Source organism: Falco naumanni, chromosome 11 (assembly GCF_017639655.2).
Source record: "Falco naumanni isolate bFalNau1 chromosome 11, bFalNau1.pat, whole genome shotgun sequence".
Taxonomy (NCBI): domain Eukaryota; kingdom Metazoa; phylum Chordata; class Aves; order Falconiformes; family Falconidae; genus Falco; species Falco naumanni.
In genome coordinates, this window is record NC_054064.1 from 7746688 (window position 1) to 7763722 (window position 17035).

The 17035-nt window shown below is 51.3% G+C and overlaps 2 protein-coding genes across 2 annotated transcripts; one reads left to right on the forward strand and one right to left on the reverse strand.

Moving 5' to 3' along the window:
- The first annotated feature begins 93 nt into the window (after window positions 1-93).
- On the forward strand, window positions 94-9893 carry ALDH9A1 (aldehyde dehydrogenase 9 family member A1). The gene is made up of 11 exons (XM_040610702.1): window positions 94-401; window positions 1083-1228; window positions 2303-2432; window positions 2744-2878; window positions 3368-3564; window positions 4389-4529; window positions 5186-5374; window positions 7975-8062; window positions 8418-8559; window positions 9080-9192; window positions 9304-9893. Exons 1-11 carry the CDS (start codon window positions 221-223, stop codon window positions 9396-9398), a joined length of 1557 nt encoding a protein of 518 aa, XP_040466636.1. The 5' UTR covers window positions 94-220; the 3' UTR covers window positions 9399-9893.
- Window positions 9894-10447: 554 nt separating this feature from the next.
- MGST3 (microsomal glutathione S-transferase 3) lies at window positions 10448-16981 on the reverse strand. Its single transcript, XM_040610708.1, has 6 exons — window positions 16885-16981; window positions 14234-14357; window positions 12969-13042; window positions 12244-12301; window positions 11032-11104; window positions 10448-10663 (listed from the first exon to the last, which is right to left on the reverse strand). Exons 2-6 carry the CDS (start codon window positions 14348-14350, stop codon window positions 10554-10556), a joined length of 432 nt encoding a protein of 143 aa, XP_040466642.1. The 5' UTR covers window positions 14351-14357; window positions 16885-16981; the 3' UTR covers window positions 10448-10553.
- Between the last annotated feature and the right edge of the window lie 54 nt (window positions 16982-17035).

Below are 17035 nucleotides of genomic sequence, written 5' to 3' on the forward strand. Positions count from 1 at the left end.
ATTAGACCTCCCAGCCGGCAGGGGGAGCCCAAGCGCTGGGCAGGGCCGCGGGTTCAGCGGGGGGGGGGGGGGGGGGGGGCGGAGCCGAGGCCCTGAGGTAGAAAGGCGCCAGTGGGAGCTGCGTCTCCACGGTGGGGGGTTGCGCGTCGCCTCTACGACATTTACCCTCTTCCCGTGGGGTTTTCCCGACTCCACCGCATCCTTCCCGGCGGCCCAGCTCATGCTGGTGCGGTCCCGCTTGGCGAACCTCCTGCCCCGCTTGTGTGTGCTCCGTCCCGGCCTCGCCATGAGCAGCGCTACCGGCACCCTCACCGTTAACCAGCCCCTCAACTACCGAGCGGGCTCCCGCGTTCAGCCTGCCGACGGCGGCCAGGCTGAGGAGGTGTATGAACCAGCCACAGGTACCTGGGGTGGGGGGGATAAGCCTGCGCTGAGGTGTGGGGCCGGGGGTTGCCCCCTTACTCCCCTGCAAGGCCCGGGTGCCTTCGGCTTCTCCCAGCTCTGCAGACGGGATCGCGCCTGTGCGAGCTGCCTGAGCGCCGCGGTGGTATGTGGTGGCTGCGTTTTGCCTCCTGCAGTGCAAGGCCAGCACTGGACTTTTTCACAGAAATTAGCTCTTGGCTCTCAGTTACACAAAAAAATCGAGTTCTGCCTGATTTTGGCAAAGGATGCGATTTAAACGTTGATAAAATTACTGGTTTTTAATTGGAGGAATCTAGGTTTCAGCAGAATCACTTCAAGAAAGAGCGTGTTTAACTATGATGAGGATTGCATAACAGAGTCCTGAAGCTGGTGGTAGAAGTATAACAGGCTCCATGGGAAAGAGGAATTCTGTAACAATTAGAGTTAATTAGTAACTAGAAGATGGCTATGGAGAATGGCAGATCTTTTAATTCAGACCAGCTGAATTGCAACACCTCTTCCATAGCCGATTACAAATCCATGGGGACCATAGCGTGAAGTCCTGTAGCCTGGTATAGGTGGCTGAAGTGCTGGGGTTTTGATGCAAGATAAACCATGTTCTTCTTTGCTCCTTTTCTGAAATATTCCTGTTACTAAATTCCTGTTTAAAACATGCTCAGGTCGCGTGATATGCAAGCTGCTCTCCTCTGGGGAGAAGGAGGTTGATCTGGCTGTGCAGAGTGCAAAGGCTGCCTTTAAAATATGGAGTCAGATGTCTGGCATGGAGCGAAGCAGGGTGCTGCTGGAGGCTGCTAGGATTATTCGGGTACGTCTCCTAGTTGGAGAGGGGTGGTTCTGTGTCTGAACTTTATTGTGGGTTAATTGGCTGTTAGGGGCTTCTAACAGGTCTTCCAGAGCCTCAAAAGAAATAAAGGAGTTACAACCCACCTTTGCCCAGAAGAGACTGTAGGCTGCCTTGGGCAGGGCTTCAGTCTTATCACTGTATTCAAGGCCAGCATATATGTTGTCTGCTTAATTCTGTTAGAATAAATGGAAGCCATCCAATCGACTTCTTGCAGGGCTCAGACTTCCTTTCTCAACTCCAGAGATTAAGCTTCACTGATTTCAAAGCTGAAATTGTGTAACGGTCATATTGTTGATCTTTCAGCTTGTCGGACCTTGTTGCATGACGAGTCTGTCTTGTTTTAGCAATATAAAAAACACAGGAATGCTGTTTTTTATCTTAGATATCAGATAATACACATGGGAGTGGATACAAATAAGCTAGCTCTTACCACAAATTCCTTTGTGAGATAACATGTTATTGGACATTGGAAGCTAATCTCCATCAAAGCACAGATCTGTAAGAAACCAGTGTGTATATGCGGTGAGAAAACTGTTTTATTTCTGCCAAATGTCTGCTTTTTTGCCAGACTTCTGCAGCAGGGTAATATTTCTGTCTGGGTGATGGTCTGTTAAAGGATGCTTCCCAGCTGCCTTGCTTTGTCAGTCCTTCACTAAGTCCCCTGGTTCCACTTTGATCTTGCTGTTTGCTCTTCTTCCCACTGTAGTTCTGTGAATTCTAAACATTGTTTGCCATCTGGCTTCCAAGTTCAGGTTTGCTCATCTGTTGGATAAACAGGGATGTTAAGCAAGACTGGTCTAGCAGTGAATCACAGCAGCTGTCCGTTTGACATTCCCCTGCAATCAGTTGACCCTGGGAAACCAATAAATACCACTTAGGAATGCACCTTTTAGAGATGACAGTTTCTCATGGCGGAGCCTGGCTTACTGGTGGCAGTTTTGTTCAGGACTTGTGTGCTTGGGAAGCAGGTATCTCCTTGTGGAGTTCTACTACAGGCTTCTCTCATCTGTTGTCACTGTCCTGTACCTCTCACAGGAGCAGAGAGAAGAAATTGCCACCTTGGAAACCATCAACAATGGGAAATCCATCTTTGAAGCCAGAGTGGACATTGACATATCCTGGCAGTGCCTGGAGTATTATGCAGGACTGGCAGGATCTCTAGCTGGTAAGAACGTGATTGGAGTTTACTTTGTCCTGCTACTTGCATTTCCTGGTAACTTCCATGGCACACAACCATCTTTGCTGCTGATTTCTCTAAGAGATGGACTACTCCTTCTTCTCATGATCTTGGAAGGATTTTCAGACATCTCCACCTAATGCTGTTGCGCTCTGTGGGCCCTTGCGCACCCTCTGTGGGCATGCCTGGGGTAAAAGCCCTGTGTCTCCAGTCAGAGCGTGATCTGGCCCCTGAGGCTCTGATAAGATGGGAAGGGGCTTTGCTGTTCTCTACCTTCTGGCTGTTTCTTTTCTTTGCAGGTGAACACATCCAGCTTCCTGGGGGATCCTTTGGGTACACTCGGAGAGAGCCCCTTGGGGTGTGTGTTGGAATTGGAGCCTGGAATTACCCTTTCCAGATTGCCTGCTGGAAGTCTGCCCCAGCTTTGGCTTGTGGTAATGGAGACTCTGCCCACACAAGCTTCTCTTTGAAGCCAAATGGTCCTGTGGGGGAGAGTGATTTTGTGGGTGAAGTCTAGGATTACCTTGAAGGAGGTGTTGAAGGATTAGCAGAACCTTCAGGCTGTTACTCTGGGAGCAGGGGAAAGGAAATGGAACTGGAAACACGGCAGATGCCAAGAGGGTGGGAGTACACCAGGAAAAAGATTGATTGCTTGGCTGCGTACCAGACAAGGAAGGTCTCTGGAAAATGTCTGCAGTTGCAGGACCAGCAGCCCAATCTCCCCCAGCCCTTCCCAGGAGGAAGGTGCAGTTCTTCCCTTTTGCTGCTTGCAGAGTTCAGCTGAAACTGTTTCCTCCTGTCTCTTGGGGGGATCTTCTGGGATCTGTTGAGATGAACTCATTGTGTGGGGTGGGGTTTTTCTGTTCCCTAAAGCAGTTTGCGTGTTAATCCCACCTTGCCTTTCTCTCTCTGGATTCCCCTAGGCAATGCGATGGTCTTCAAGCCTTCTCCCTTCACCCCCATTTCAGTGGTGAAGCTGGCAGAGATTTTCACAGAGGCCGGTGTGCCCAAGGGGCTCTTCAATGTGGTGCAGGGTGGGGCAACCACAGGCCAGTTTCTCTGTCATCACCCAGATGTGGCTAAAATCTCTTTCACTGGCAGTGTGCCGACTGGTGTCAAGGTAAAGGCACCTTCGCACTCAGGGACACAGGGGGTGTATAGTGCCAGCTGTCCTGGTGTGTTGTGGGTGTCGATACCTCTTTGAACTTCTGTGCATGAGGCTTGTAAAAATGGGGTGTGAGTTGGCATTTTTAGACTCAAGCAATGAGCTTGCGCATATAGGGTCACACTGGGGCTCCAGTTAACCTGCTGGGCCTGGGCAGTTGGCCCTTTCGAAGAGCCTTTTGGTCCTCTTCTCTTGTTTAGTCTCTGGTTGCAGTGAAGTCTCTGAGCTGCTAAAGTGGGTGTATGTGGGGAGGAGGGTCTATAAAACAGCAGCACTGGGAAAATGTGTGAGCGTTTCTGGCAGTAATAGTTTGGTTTAGCTGCATACAACCTACTGTTTTTAAGCAAGAGGCTAGTTTGTGTGGATTTCTTACCCTCAATTGATTCTTCAAAAATTAAAAGTCCCTAAAAAGTCTTCTAGAAATAAATTCTGATTTGAAAGAGGGGAAACGTTGCCTGTTGAATGCTCCGTGTGCATGTATCTGAGGTGCAGTGACACAGATTCAGTTACAGCTGTCCTCAGCTTATGCTAAGCCCGAGACTTCCTGTGGATGATTCTTTGGGTTTTGTTGGTTTTATCTCTAAAAAAGGAACAAGCCCCAAACCCTCTGAGACTGTCCCCAGTCTGATCTAAACACATCTAGGAAACAGCTTGCCCTTCGTGCTGCTTCTGTTGTTGAAGGGCCCTGGAGGAGCTCTCCCTTGGGGTCTCTTACGTCCCTCCACCAGCCTCCCCTTTGCCAGTGGGTCACTTGTCTCTTCTGTCCTTGTTTCCCTCAGATCATGGAGATGGCAGCTAAAGGGATCAAACCAGTCACCCTGGAGCTGGGGGGCAAATCCCCCCTTATCATCTTTTCCGACTGTGCTTTGGAGAATGCTGTGAATGGAGCCCTCATGGCCAACTTCCTTACGCAGGGTGAGGTGAGTGTCCGTGGGGAGGAGCAGACCTTCGCATTGAGGCAGGGTGATTTGAGAATTGGGCAGCAGAGCCAGCTGTGGCCTTGCGTAGTGAGGCATGCCCTGAAGCTCCCATCTTGCCACGTGTTTCCCTGTGCAGTGTCACAAGGGATGCCTTTGCAGAAGCCAGTGCAGGGTGTCCCAGCAGAGCGTACCTTAGCCCTGTCCTTCCCAGAAGTGGAGCCTCTCTAACACCCATTACCCAGCTCAGAGTGGCTGCTTCTGTGCCCTGGGCTCCAGTCCTGCACACAGAGGTCAGAGGAAGCTGTGCTGATGTCCTCTGGAGAGGCAGAGAGTTCCAGTCCAGTGTGCTGAGCCACAGCCCTATGGGGCTCTCTCTGTTCCAAATTTTGGATCTCCACAGGTGCTGCAGATTTTGTGGAATCCTGCTGGTAGATTGGCTTACCAGGGTCATCTCTGGGAACTGAAAAGTCAGCTCAAGTTCGCTTCTGTTGGTGACGTGATGTGTTTTTGCCACCTGGTGGCATCAGTACCACCGTGTCCAGCATGAATGGTTCGGGATAATCTAGTCGTCTTTGTCCCCAGGGACAAGTTGGCTGTTTTAGCAGGACTGTGGAGTGCTGTGTGTCTTATTCTGAGCAGTCTGTCCTGTATCCCAGGTGTGCTGCAATGGCACACGTGTGTTTGTGGAGAGGAAGATATTGGATGTCTTCACAAAGGAGGTGGTAAAACGCACCCAGAAAATCAAAGTTGGAGACCCACTTCTGGAAGACACACGGATGGGAGCCCTCATCAACCGGCCCCACCTGAATCGTGTCCAGGGCTTTATCAAGCAGGCAAAGGAGCAGGTGAGATTGTGATGCTGCCTTGTGATTTCCCTGAAATGTGTCTCTCTTGTTAGACAAACAGACCAGCAGCTGCTTTTCTGCCTCTTGCCTTCCCATTTAAGCTGGTTTTTTTTTTTCTTGTGGTTGAATTACTCAATAGGTGTCTTGGCCACCAGATACATTAGTCTGTGGGACCTGATGAGATGCATCCCAGAGTTCTGAGGGAATTGGCCGATGTTGCCGAGCCACTCTCTGTGATATTTGAAAAGTCATGGTAGGCAGGTGAAATCTCTGGTGACCAGAGAAAGGGAAACATTGCACCATTTTTAAAAAGGGTAGGAAGGAGGACCCTGGGAGCTGCTGACCTGTTAGCCTCACCTCTGCACCTGGGAGGATCATAGACCAGATCCTCCTAGAAGCTATGCTAAGGCACGTGGAGGACAGGGAGGTGATTCAAGGCAGCTAGGGTGGCTTCACTAAGGGCAAGTCCTGCCTGACCAACCTAGTGGCCTTCTATAATAGAGTGACTACATCAGTGGTCAAAAGAAGAGCTGTGGGTGTCATCTGTCTAGACTTCTGTAAGGCCTTTAACGTGTTTTCCCCCCACAACATCCTTCTCCCTAATTCGGAGAGATATGGATTTAATGGGTGGACTGTTCGGTAGATGAGGAATTGGTTGGATGGTTGCATCCAGAGGATAGTGGTCAATGGCTCGACGTCCATGTGGAAATTGGTGATGGGTGGTGTCCCTCAGGGGTCTGTACTGGGACCGATACTGTTTAATATCTTTATCGGTGACACAGACAGTGGGATTGAGTGCACCCTCAGCAGGCTTGCAGACGACAGCAAGCTGACTGATGTTAACATGCCTGAGGGATGGAATGCCATCCAGGGGGACCTGGACAAGCTCAAGAAGTGGGCTCATGCAAACCTCATGAAGTTCAGAAAGGCCAAGTGCAAGGTCCTGCACCTGGGTTGGGGCAACTCCTGGTATCAATACAGGCTGCAAGATGAAGGGATTGAGAGCAGCCATGCAAAAAAGGACTTGAGGGTATTGGTGGATGAAAAGCTGGACACAAGTCAACAGTGTGCACTCACAGCCCAGAGAGCCAACTGTATCCTGGCCCACGTTAAAAGAAGCATGGCCAGCAGGGTGAGGGAGGTGACTGCCCCTCTGCTCCACTCTTGTGAGACCCCACCTGCAGTACTGCATTCAACTCTGGGGTCCTCAGCACAGGAAAGACATGGACCTGTTTGAGTTGGTTTAAAAGAGGGACACAATAATGATCAAAGGGGTGGAACCCCTCTCCTGGAGGGAGGGCTGAGAGAGTTGGAGTTCAACCTGGAGAAGAAAAGGCTCTGGGGAGACATTACTGTGGCCTTCTAGTACTTAAAGAGGTCTTGTAAAAAAGATGGGGACAAACTTTTTAGCTGGGCCTGTTGCATTAGGGCAAGGCGTAATAGTTTTAAACTAGAAGAGGGTAGATTTATACCAGATAATAAGGAAGAAATTTTTTTACAATGAGAGTGGTGAAACACTGGAACGGGTTGTCCAAAGAGGTGGTAGATGCCCCATTCCTAGAAATCAAGGTCAGCTTGGACAGGGCTCTGAGCAACTTGACCTAGTTGAAGATATCGCAGCTCATTGAAGGGGGGGGGGGGGGGAGGGGGTTGGACTAGATGACCTTTAAGGGTCCCTTTCAACCCAAACTATTCTATGATTAAAAGTGACCTGGTGCATATCTCTGAATCAGCATTGAAGCTGACATGACTTTTCTTATCCTGATGTTGCCAAGTTTCAGAGGTTGTGAGATACCCTGCGTGGCAGTGTGTGAAATGGGATAATCCATAATGTGTGGACTGGTTCGAAGTTGTGGTGACAACTTGCACACTGGGCAGTTACCTCCTTTGGGTTCCAGTTTTGTTGATTGGAGAAGAAGCTTACTAAGGATCAAAGGGCAAATGTATAGGCTGCTGGAAACAATCTCTGTCAGAGCAGTAAGATCTACCGAGGCTCTTTGGTTTTTTTTTTCTCCAGGTTTTATTTGTTAAGTGTGAAGATGTTTTAAATGTTAGCACTAGGTATGTGACCAGGTGTAGCAAATTGGGGATGGGCTGGAGAAGGGGAAACATGAGGAAAGACAGAAGGGCTAGGTGAGAATTTGGAAACAGGAAAGAGGGATGGGGAAGGAAATCCCTTTAGGTTTAGATTTAGAAATCCTTTAGAGATAAAGCAGGGCATTTTATGGAGGTAGGTGTTTGTTGCCAGGGTGCTAAGGGACTGGTTGACTCACTAACAAGGGAATTTGCACCTTGTGAAGATGTGGAAGTTAATATGATGCCAGCTGAGAATCTGCTCCTAGTTATAATTGCTCCCCTCCAATGTACACTGGCTCCTGTGGTGCTTGCACCCCAAACTAGCACTGTTTGGACTTGTAGGATGAGTCTCACCCCCTGACCCTGATCTAACAGTGGTGATCTGTCAGAAGTCCTGACCTGGAGAGACAACAGGGAGGGCACAGGCACTGGTTTGTCAAATGGGACTGTAAACCCAGGAGGGAGCTGCGGGGCAGGACACTCCTTGGACATACCTGCCTACCCTCTGCTTGGCTCTTTTTCAGGGGGCAGAGGTGCTGTGTGGTGGGGACCTGTATGTGCCAGATGACCCGAAGCTGAAGAATGGCTACTACATGCGACCCTGTGTGTTAGGTGTGATCCTTTCTATTCATGGTCTTCTACAGGGATGTTGCTGAGTTTCTTCTAGGGAAAGCCACGTTCAGCATAACCTGCCTCTGTGTATGTCCATGGTGGACAGGCACTCATATGGGTGTTCTAGAGAGAGCTGAGGCACCCAAGAGCTGCATCCAGGGTCTGACAGGAATCATGCAGTTAGTGCCTTTGCTGCCTTGAGATACAGGATGCGACTTGCTCCTCTGCTGACCAAGCTGGGGTGGGGGGCTGTGCAGTGCTGAGTGCTGTCTCAAAGGCTGTGTGGGTTGCTGAATGCAAAGACTGTGCCACTAGCTCTTCCACCTGAAGCACATGTGCTCTGTCATGCTTCCAGGGAACTGCAGAGATGACATGACATGTGTGAAGGAAGAGATCTTTGGGCCTGTCATGTCCATCCTACCATTTGACACTGAGGAGGAGGTTATAGAGAGAGCCAACGCTACTAAATTTGGCCTGGCAGGTGGTGTCTTCACCAGGTACGACTGGATAGGGAGGGGAGGAAAAGGAGGAAATACTGCAGCAACTTGATGCTTCTCTTGCAGTGCCTGGCATAGGTAAGGATATCCTCTTACAGAAAAGCTAGAGCAAGGGATTGCCAAAAGGGGAGTTTTGTAAATGACTGCACATCTCCCAGTTTTTCTTGAAAGGTTAGGTGGGCCCAGCTGTCCAGATTCCTTCCAGCCTGCTGCCTTCCTGCCTCTCCAGGAGATGTGCATCAGGAGCCTGCTACACTGCTGAAAGTGTGCAAAGATGGCTTTTGGCAGCTTGCCATAGTCTGCTTTGCTAGTGTCCTTGTCCTGCCCTCTCAAATCAAATGCAGTTTTGAATGCCCTTGGGAATATGTGCTGCATCTTTTGAGCAGGCAAAGACAGAGTAGGGCAGATCAGGCTCCAAAAACCACTGTGACCTGCTGGCTGTTGTCTAGTATGACGTTGGCGGGCAGGGATGGAGGGCATGGATGGGAAGGGATCCAGCTGAATTGCCCTTTTCCTGCAGGGATATCCAGAAGGCTCACAGGGTAGTGGCTGCTCTCAAGGCCGGGATGTGCTTCATTAACAACTACAACATCAGCCCTGTGGAGCTGCCTTTTGGAGGATACAAGTCATCAGGTGAGCTCTGTTTGACCTTCCCCGGTATGACTACATGACAGTTACAGGGGGGTATGAGTGATACCGGGCACTGCCTGGAGCTGTGTTCTCACTTCTGGCTTGTCCCGGCAGGATTTGGCAGAGAAAACGGGCGGGCAGCCATTGAGTACTACTCACAGCTGAAGACTGTCTGCGTGGAGATGGGTGATGTGGAATCTGTATTTTAGTGGGTCTGGGTCCTGCGCAAGGGAGCATCAGCCAGTTCTTACCCATCAGCCAGAGAGGTGGATCACTTCCACAGCAATAAAGTACTCTAAAATTCTAAGTGCCTGGAGGGAGAGAGGGCTGGAGCAGCATTTAGCCACCCTGCTCCTGCAAGGGGGAAAGGCATGCACAGGGCTCAGCCTGTGGGCCTGCTCTGTCCTGTCTGGTGGAAGATGGGAACCATGGAGTAGAAGGCAGCAATATAGTTTTCCAGCTGCAGCTTGTGCAGCTATGTAGGTGTTACTACAGGCTTGTCAGTGGCAGAGGCCTGGCCCAGGCTGCTTCTCCTGCTGCGTGCCTTGAACCCCATTGCCTTCCACCCTCGGTCAACTTCTGTTTTGGCTTCTTAACAGAATGCACATACAAGCTTGGACGCACTCATGTCCTGTAGCCATACGCTGTGTCTATGACTACATAAAACCTTTAGGGTAGGATTGTTTGTTCCTTTTATTCCCCTTGTAAACACAAATTTTGTTTTTTTCTATCTGTACCTCTCTTCCAACATGGGACAAAATATTGTGGGGAGGGTTAGCTGATGCTCATAATTCTACACTGCCTCGAACAGGCACAGTCCTGAGAATCATCGCTACACACAGAGTATGGAGCACAGCCAAAGTGGTAGCAGGCTCCACCACAGGATAGAAGGCCACTACTCTTAAGCAAAAGCTATTTGATTTTTTTCCTATAGGCCTACTATTCTTTATAAACATGCTACAGCAACAACTTTTTAATGTTCGCCTACATCTTTTTTCAGCAATCAAATAAATGTTAACTCTGTTTGGAACATCTTATTGCAGAGTGACATGAATTGAGTGGTCCAGAAACAGGGCTACTGCTATATGGGTAAAACAGGCTGCAAGATGGCTTTTCAGTCACTAAAATCATAAAAGCTAGAACTTCTTTGCCTGATGGGCAGATTTCTCTATTCCTACAAATCAAGAGCATTTTGCATTCTGCAGAACTTCTGAAGAAAACCTTCTAAAACTTCAGGATGAAAATACAGAATTGACAGCTTCATTTTATTGAATAAGGAGAAAAGGAAAACAAAAAACAGGAAATGAAATATAAATCAAAACAAAACTCCCTTTAGTTTCCCAGGCAGCCATCGCAATGGTCAGTTAACCCTGGCAGATCCAGCCGAGGTGCTGGCAAGCTGAGCATACACCTGTGCCCACCAGCCCAATGAGTGCAACTGAACCAATGGCCCCTCTCCTTCGATTTTTTGGATCTGGTGGGGGAAAAAGAAAAAAAAAGTGTTTTGTCAGGTCACCAGCCCATGACTGAAAGACTAGCCCATCCTGAAAATAAAAGAGAGCAGGAACTACAGATAAAGCTAAAGGCAAAACAGCAGGCACCAGCTCAGGCCATGTACCTACCCTCTGTCCGTGCTGTTATTAGACTAGAGTTCTTCCTATCAGTCAGAAAACCATACTGCAGAGTTAGCAAACAGCCTGTGGACCTGCACCCTTTTCTCTGCACCCTGACTGGAAGCTTTATGCTGCCTCCTTGATGTGAGCTGGATGAAGGAGCCTTGAGGGTGCTGTAAGAGACTTGAGTTGCCAAGTGCCCGCTGGGTGCTGCAGGTTAAAGACTCACCTCCTGTGTAGTAGCCATAGGCATAAAGGATTCTCCCGAGGATCCAGGTGATGCCAAGCCCTGTGGCCATCCGCTAGAGAGAAAGGAAAATCATTAAAGGTTTTAGAGACCTGCGTCTTGCACCTGTTTAGCTATTATAGCTGCCCTGTTTCAAAGGAGTGACTACCAACTATGGCATGGGTCCTGACCCTGCTAGGACAACTGGGAGTCAGCACGGTGGAGGCAGGTGACTGATGCAGCATGCTAGGGTGAGTTTGGTATAGGAGTCACTTCCATGACACCTATGAGGAGGGAGCATGTGATCTGCTGCAGAACCTTGCTCTTCCCAAGCAAGAAATGGTGAAGTACTACAGGCAGCAGGTGCTGAATCTTGTTTCACCACTGTCCAATTAATGCGCTAGACCAAGTGCCAGGATCTTGGAGGCAGCTGTTGCCTCAAGCCCTACTCCACTGCCTCCAGCAGGTGTACAGGTTTTCCTGCTGTGAGCATTAAAAACTTCCACCTTGCTGCTTTATTTAGAGCTTGCTGCAGTGTGGCTCTTGTTTGCCAGATTTGCCTGTGCTGCTTGCTTCCCTCTCCAAAAATGAATATTCAGGAAGGACCTGATTTGTCTTTTGGTGGCAAAGAGCCTCTCCCACATGCTTGCCTCCTCGTGAGTTGTCTACCGTGTTCAGCTAAAAATAACCCAGGGTTTTTTGATCCTTTGCACGCCTTCTTTGGTGGTGGGAGTGAGTGGGAAGATCATCATGTTCCCCATCTATTCTTGCCAGATAAACTCCTTGTGAAAATGTGTTTAGGTGGGGCTAAAAGTGTTCCTTGTCCTCCATGCAACTAGCTACTGAGAAGCACTACTGTGAGTCCAGCAGGACCCTGCAGAACTCAGAACCAGGCAGTGCTCGAGGGACCCTTCCCACTCAATGGACTGGAGGCTGTGAATGCTTCCATTTGTCCAACAAGGCACCCTTAGGGGAAGGGAAGGGGTCCGATAGCTGAAGCAGCAGTAATGAGTTTATTAAATACTTGCAATTCCCCTGCACAAGACCTTCTACAACTACATTTTCAGAAAGGGCACAGCTGTGAAGAGTGACACGGCTAGTGGAGCAGCCTGCTGCCTGCAGAGGGGCTAGCTTGGCCTACTGCCCCCCACACTCCCCCAGGCAGGGAGCAGGAGCAGAGTTAGTCATACAGACCTGCACCGCAGCATCACTTACCGGGTGATAGAGTCCTCCGGTAGCTAGGAAGAACAGGAAGATGGGGTAAACTTCCAATCTGAAAATAAAAACAAGGAGGTTGTGTTTGTGCTGAAGTTGTTTACAAAAAGGAAACTCCAGAAATGCAGAAGCTGTGAGCATCCCCTGCCAAAGTCTCTGTTGGGCCTGACCTGGAAGTCTCTGTGCTCGATGCTGTGGCCACAGATGGAAGGAATCTGAGCATGCACAAACCTTTAGGAACTTCCCCCATCTGTACGTCTCTTCAAGGCCAGCCACTTTCTGTTTTATGTCCAAAGCCACTGCTAAATACTACTTAACACCAGCTGAATCAGTTGTTGCTCCTCCCAACACCCCTCTGTACTGTTGCAGCCTGGTCCATGGTAGCTGGGTGGACTTAAGCCTCTCCCCAGGGAGAGCTGGGCAGCACCACAGATCAGCAGCCCCCAGACAGGCTCTTCTGGAAATGAGATTTCTAGTGTCCCAAGCTACCCATGGAGGCAAAGAGCTGGGTGCTTGGGAAGAGGAGGCTGCTTCACAGCCCTGTCTTGTGGTTTTTAAGGCATGGCAAGGAGCCAGCACGGCCTTACTGCTAAGCATTACGTGGCCATGTGTTTTCATCAAGTGTTGAGCCTGAACTTAAGCACTTGGCAGCAGCAAGTCTAGCTGTAGGCCCTGCTTCACAGCCCTGTTTATTTTCAGGGCCTGAGTTCATACATGTTACTCACGTGTTCTGGTGTGCCCGCTGGATGCAGTTGAATATACGTCCGTGTTCAGGGTCTGTGCTGTACATGGTTGGATACTGCCAAAAAAACCCCACCAAACCAGCAAAATATGAGCAAGTGCAGTTTGGGCTCGGGAGCCTGTTCTCCAGCGGTGAGGAGTGTGCCCTGCAGCAACCCTCCCCAGTGCTGCCTGGGTGCTTGCAAGACTGACTTCCATTGGCAAGTTAGAGCCTGGCTCTGGCCCTGTAGCCCACAAATGTTTTGTTGAAATTACTGCTTGCCCAGGGCCACTTCCCGAACTCCCTGAGCAACCCGACTGTCCCCTGGAGCTGGCCCTGCTTTGAGCAGAAGATAGCCAGGCACTGGGTGACCGACTGCCTTGTTGAAATCCCATCTCTGTGGAAGAGAGAGCAAAGCAGCATTACTGAGGACACCCCCCCACCTCTCCTGGGGAGCTGGCAGCAGCCCATCACTCAGGAACAGGCTGGGAGGACGCTGCCAGCTGGAGCTGCTGCTTGGCTGCAGAGGCTTCCCTAAGCCTGAAATCCGGTGCTCTGTGCATCATACACACGGGGTACGTTTTCTGTAACCCTGACTTCATGCAGTACAAGCAGGGTCACTCCAACAGGCACGTGGGGCCTGCAGCACACACCCAGGGCTGTCCTTGTGCCTACCGCCTGCTTGTCACTTTGCCAAGTGATGTGGGGGAAAAAGCAAAGAGCATTTGTGCTCGGAGCCAAGTGGCAGTGCAGCCTCTGCATGCCATGGCCCTGACTCATCAACAGGACCAGCTGCTCAACCCAGCCCAGAGCCCTGCCCAGCTCAACGGCTCCTCAATGGATGCTGAGGGAAGGTCACTTTGAAAGACCTCTTGTGGTAGGGCTCACATGCTCCCTCTGAGTTTGGGAAACCCTCCTGTCACTTTTGTTCCACTCCGGTCCCTTTGCCCTCCAATACTGCATCAGCCTTCTCTGCAGGGAGAAAGGGCTGCGCAGTTTCTTGCTCATCAGTGTTTCCAAGTGAAAACTTGCGCTTTCAGCTATCATGCCTTGGTGCCAAGCGCCTGGTGTCCCAAACCCTGAGCTCTGTTGTGCCGTCTGCTCCAGGCTGGAGAGCCAGAATAGCAGCTCCATCCCTTCCACATCTGTGTGGTGGGGCAGGAAATGTCAGCAAGTCACCTCAAAATAAGCAAGGTGTCACCCAGCTTGTTTGCAACATCTCCTTCAGTCTGGCTCCGACCTTCCCATTCCCTCAGCCTTAGTACTAACCTCTACGTTGTACTTCTTGCGGGCCTTGGCCACTTTCACCGCGAGGTGTGTGACCAAGACGAAGCTGGCAGCTCCTGTCAGGATGACGTAGCCATACTCCTTTGAGAGAACAGCCATCTTGGTGCTGTCAGAGAAAGAGAGTCCATTACTATTTCGGGGTATGACTGGAGAAGTACCACATGCAGATATGTGCGTGTAGAAGAGCTGCTGAGCACGGACCCAAGACCTTGCAGCACGAGGACTAGCTGACAGAAGAAATGGCGAGCTGGGGAATTTTCACTTCTTGGTGCCTGCTGGGAATTCAAGCAGAGCAAACCAAAAGGGCTCTCTGCACAGTTCCTGTCAAGCAAGCTTTAAAATCACTTTGGTGTTCATGGGAGGTGGTATCTGGAGGAACCTTGTCCAGCCTCTGGTTTAGAGCAGGACTACAGCCAACAGTAGGTCCCATCAACTCACCGCCGCAGTGCGGTGCCTGCAGGGATGCTCTGGAGAGGTGGACAGAAACTGATTGTTCATGGCCACTCCCAACACCAGAGCTAGGGGCCACCAAATGAAGTCAGGAAACAGATTCAAAACAAACCGAAAGAGGTGGGTTTTTTGTGCAGTGGGAAGCAGACCTGTGGAACTCCTGGCAGAGGGTTGTTGCAAATGCAGGCAGTTTTCATAAATTCGAGTGGAAACTGGGCAAGCTCCGGGAATATATTCAGAGGTAAATTGGGAATTACAATACAGACAAACACAAGCTGGCTCAGAAATCCCCTGAGCTGAAAGAAGCTGGGCTACATGAATGGGTAGCTTGTACCCCTGAGGTCATCCTTACATAATAATAAACCCCACCACAGCAGCAATAATAGCCAAACCTTTTCAGGAAGGAGGCACTGCCCAGATGAGCACTGCTCATCCCCACAGCTTCAAGGAGCCCTCTCGGAGTCACAAGTCAGTGTACAGCCTCAAACAACACCCAGCTGCTGGCATTTGCCAACATCTGCACAAGCAGGACAGCCAGCCAGGAGACACCAGGGCCTGCGTGGTTTTCATTTAGTGGTTTTGCGCTTCCCCACACAGGCCTGAGACAGAAGCACGGAGCAGAAGGCGCATCCAGCAGCCTCCAGCAGCCTCCAGCATGCTGCCCCGCAGCAGGGCTGTGTTGCGTGCTTCTCCCTCCTTCCTGCTCCCCATCTGCCGGGCCTGCTGTCAGCTGCGCTGCTGGGAGCTGCTCCACACTGAGCACTCCAGCACCTTCCCCGGCTGCAAGGGAGCACAGCGCCCTTCCCTGCACCCATCCAACGCTGGTCGTCTTGCACAATTCCAAACCTCAGATGTCGTCTGTCTGCGTGACCCAAGATGGTGCCGCATGATGCAGCACATCAGAAAGAGAGCAGACATCTCTCTCCAAAGCAAACCCCAGCTGATTCCTATCTCCATCTGGTGCCTCCACCATGTAGCAAGGTTTTGGTGTCTCCTGCACTGTCCCACCAGTACAACCTGTTGGTGTGGGGGAAAATGGGCCACCTCATGGCACCAGTGCGAACAGCCTTCCTACTGCAGTAGCACCAGCACCCCTCACGAATGATCTTTAGGGGCTAGAGGATTTTATTTCTCATTTGCAAAGGGGCTGTTATCGATAGAGCAAGGTGAAGACAACAGCTGGCTTTGTCCGCATAAAGCTTGGTAAACAGTCATCAGTAAGAACACTGAAAACCTAAAGTAAGGAAGAAAAGTCAGCTGCACCCATGTGTAATAGAGGTTAGCACCTGACAGATGACACCCCAAAACCAGAACACGTTCCCACCCAGCAGAGAGGTTGATGGTCACATTTCCCCCTTCAAATTACCCGCCTGCCAGCAAGACCCAGACATCTCACCTTCACAGGGCTAAACGATAATCCGGGGTTTTACTTTAGCAGCAAAGAGCACAGCAAAGCATTAAGCCGGGTGTATTATAAAACTGCTACTCTGACACCACTGGTATAAAACTGTACCTCAGGCCACTGCTTTAGGAACGTGGAGCCATCTGAAAGCACTCCAAAGTCACCAGGACTTTGGGCCTCTCCCATGGCATGCCTTGCGGCTGATTCCGCACTCTGGTGCCCTGAGCGTTGCAGCAACCTTTGTCAGCAGCTGCAAGGACTTTGCTGCGAGGACTTTGCTGCCAAGCACTGAGGCGCCGCACGAGACTGAGTTTGTATCTTCCATGCAACAACGTTTCAAGCCAGAGCCCCACGATTCTGCAGCATGACCCGGCACAGACGGGGAGCTGTAGCAAAGAGCTGCCCGGGGGTGCTTTTGCTCCAGAGTAACGGCTTTTACCGAGCGTTTTGAGTCAGCAAAGCTCCTTAAGTCTCCCCGCGCAGCCCCACGCTTGGACCCTGGCTGGCCCACCGCCTCCCAGCCCGGACTTCCTCTCTAGCCAGCAGAGCCCCTGCCCCCCCGCTGCCGGCGGCCGAGCCCCCCGCAAGCCTTGCGGGCTCCGGCTGTGCCCCCGCGGGGGTGCGGGCCTGCCCCCCCCGGCACTTCCCGCCGGCGCCCCGGCCCGGGGGGCAGCGGTCGCTCTTTCTGTGGTTCAGTCTCTCCGGCTGACCGGCACAAGCATTCGGATCCGCTCGGAGCCCCCGGAGGGGCGAGCGGGGGGGGTCCCCGGGTTGCACTCACCCTTCAGCGCGGCGCGGTGCGGTGCGGGCAGGCAGCGAGGAGCGGCTCCGGGGCTGCCCGCGGTACCGCCCGCAGGCGGGGCCCCACCGCTCCGCCCCGCTGCACCGGCGCAGCTGCGAGAGGGGGCGGCCCGGGCGTGCCGGGCGGGGGG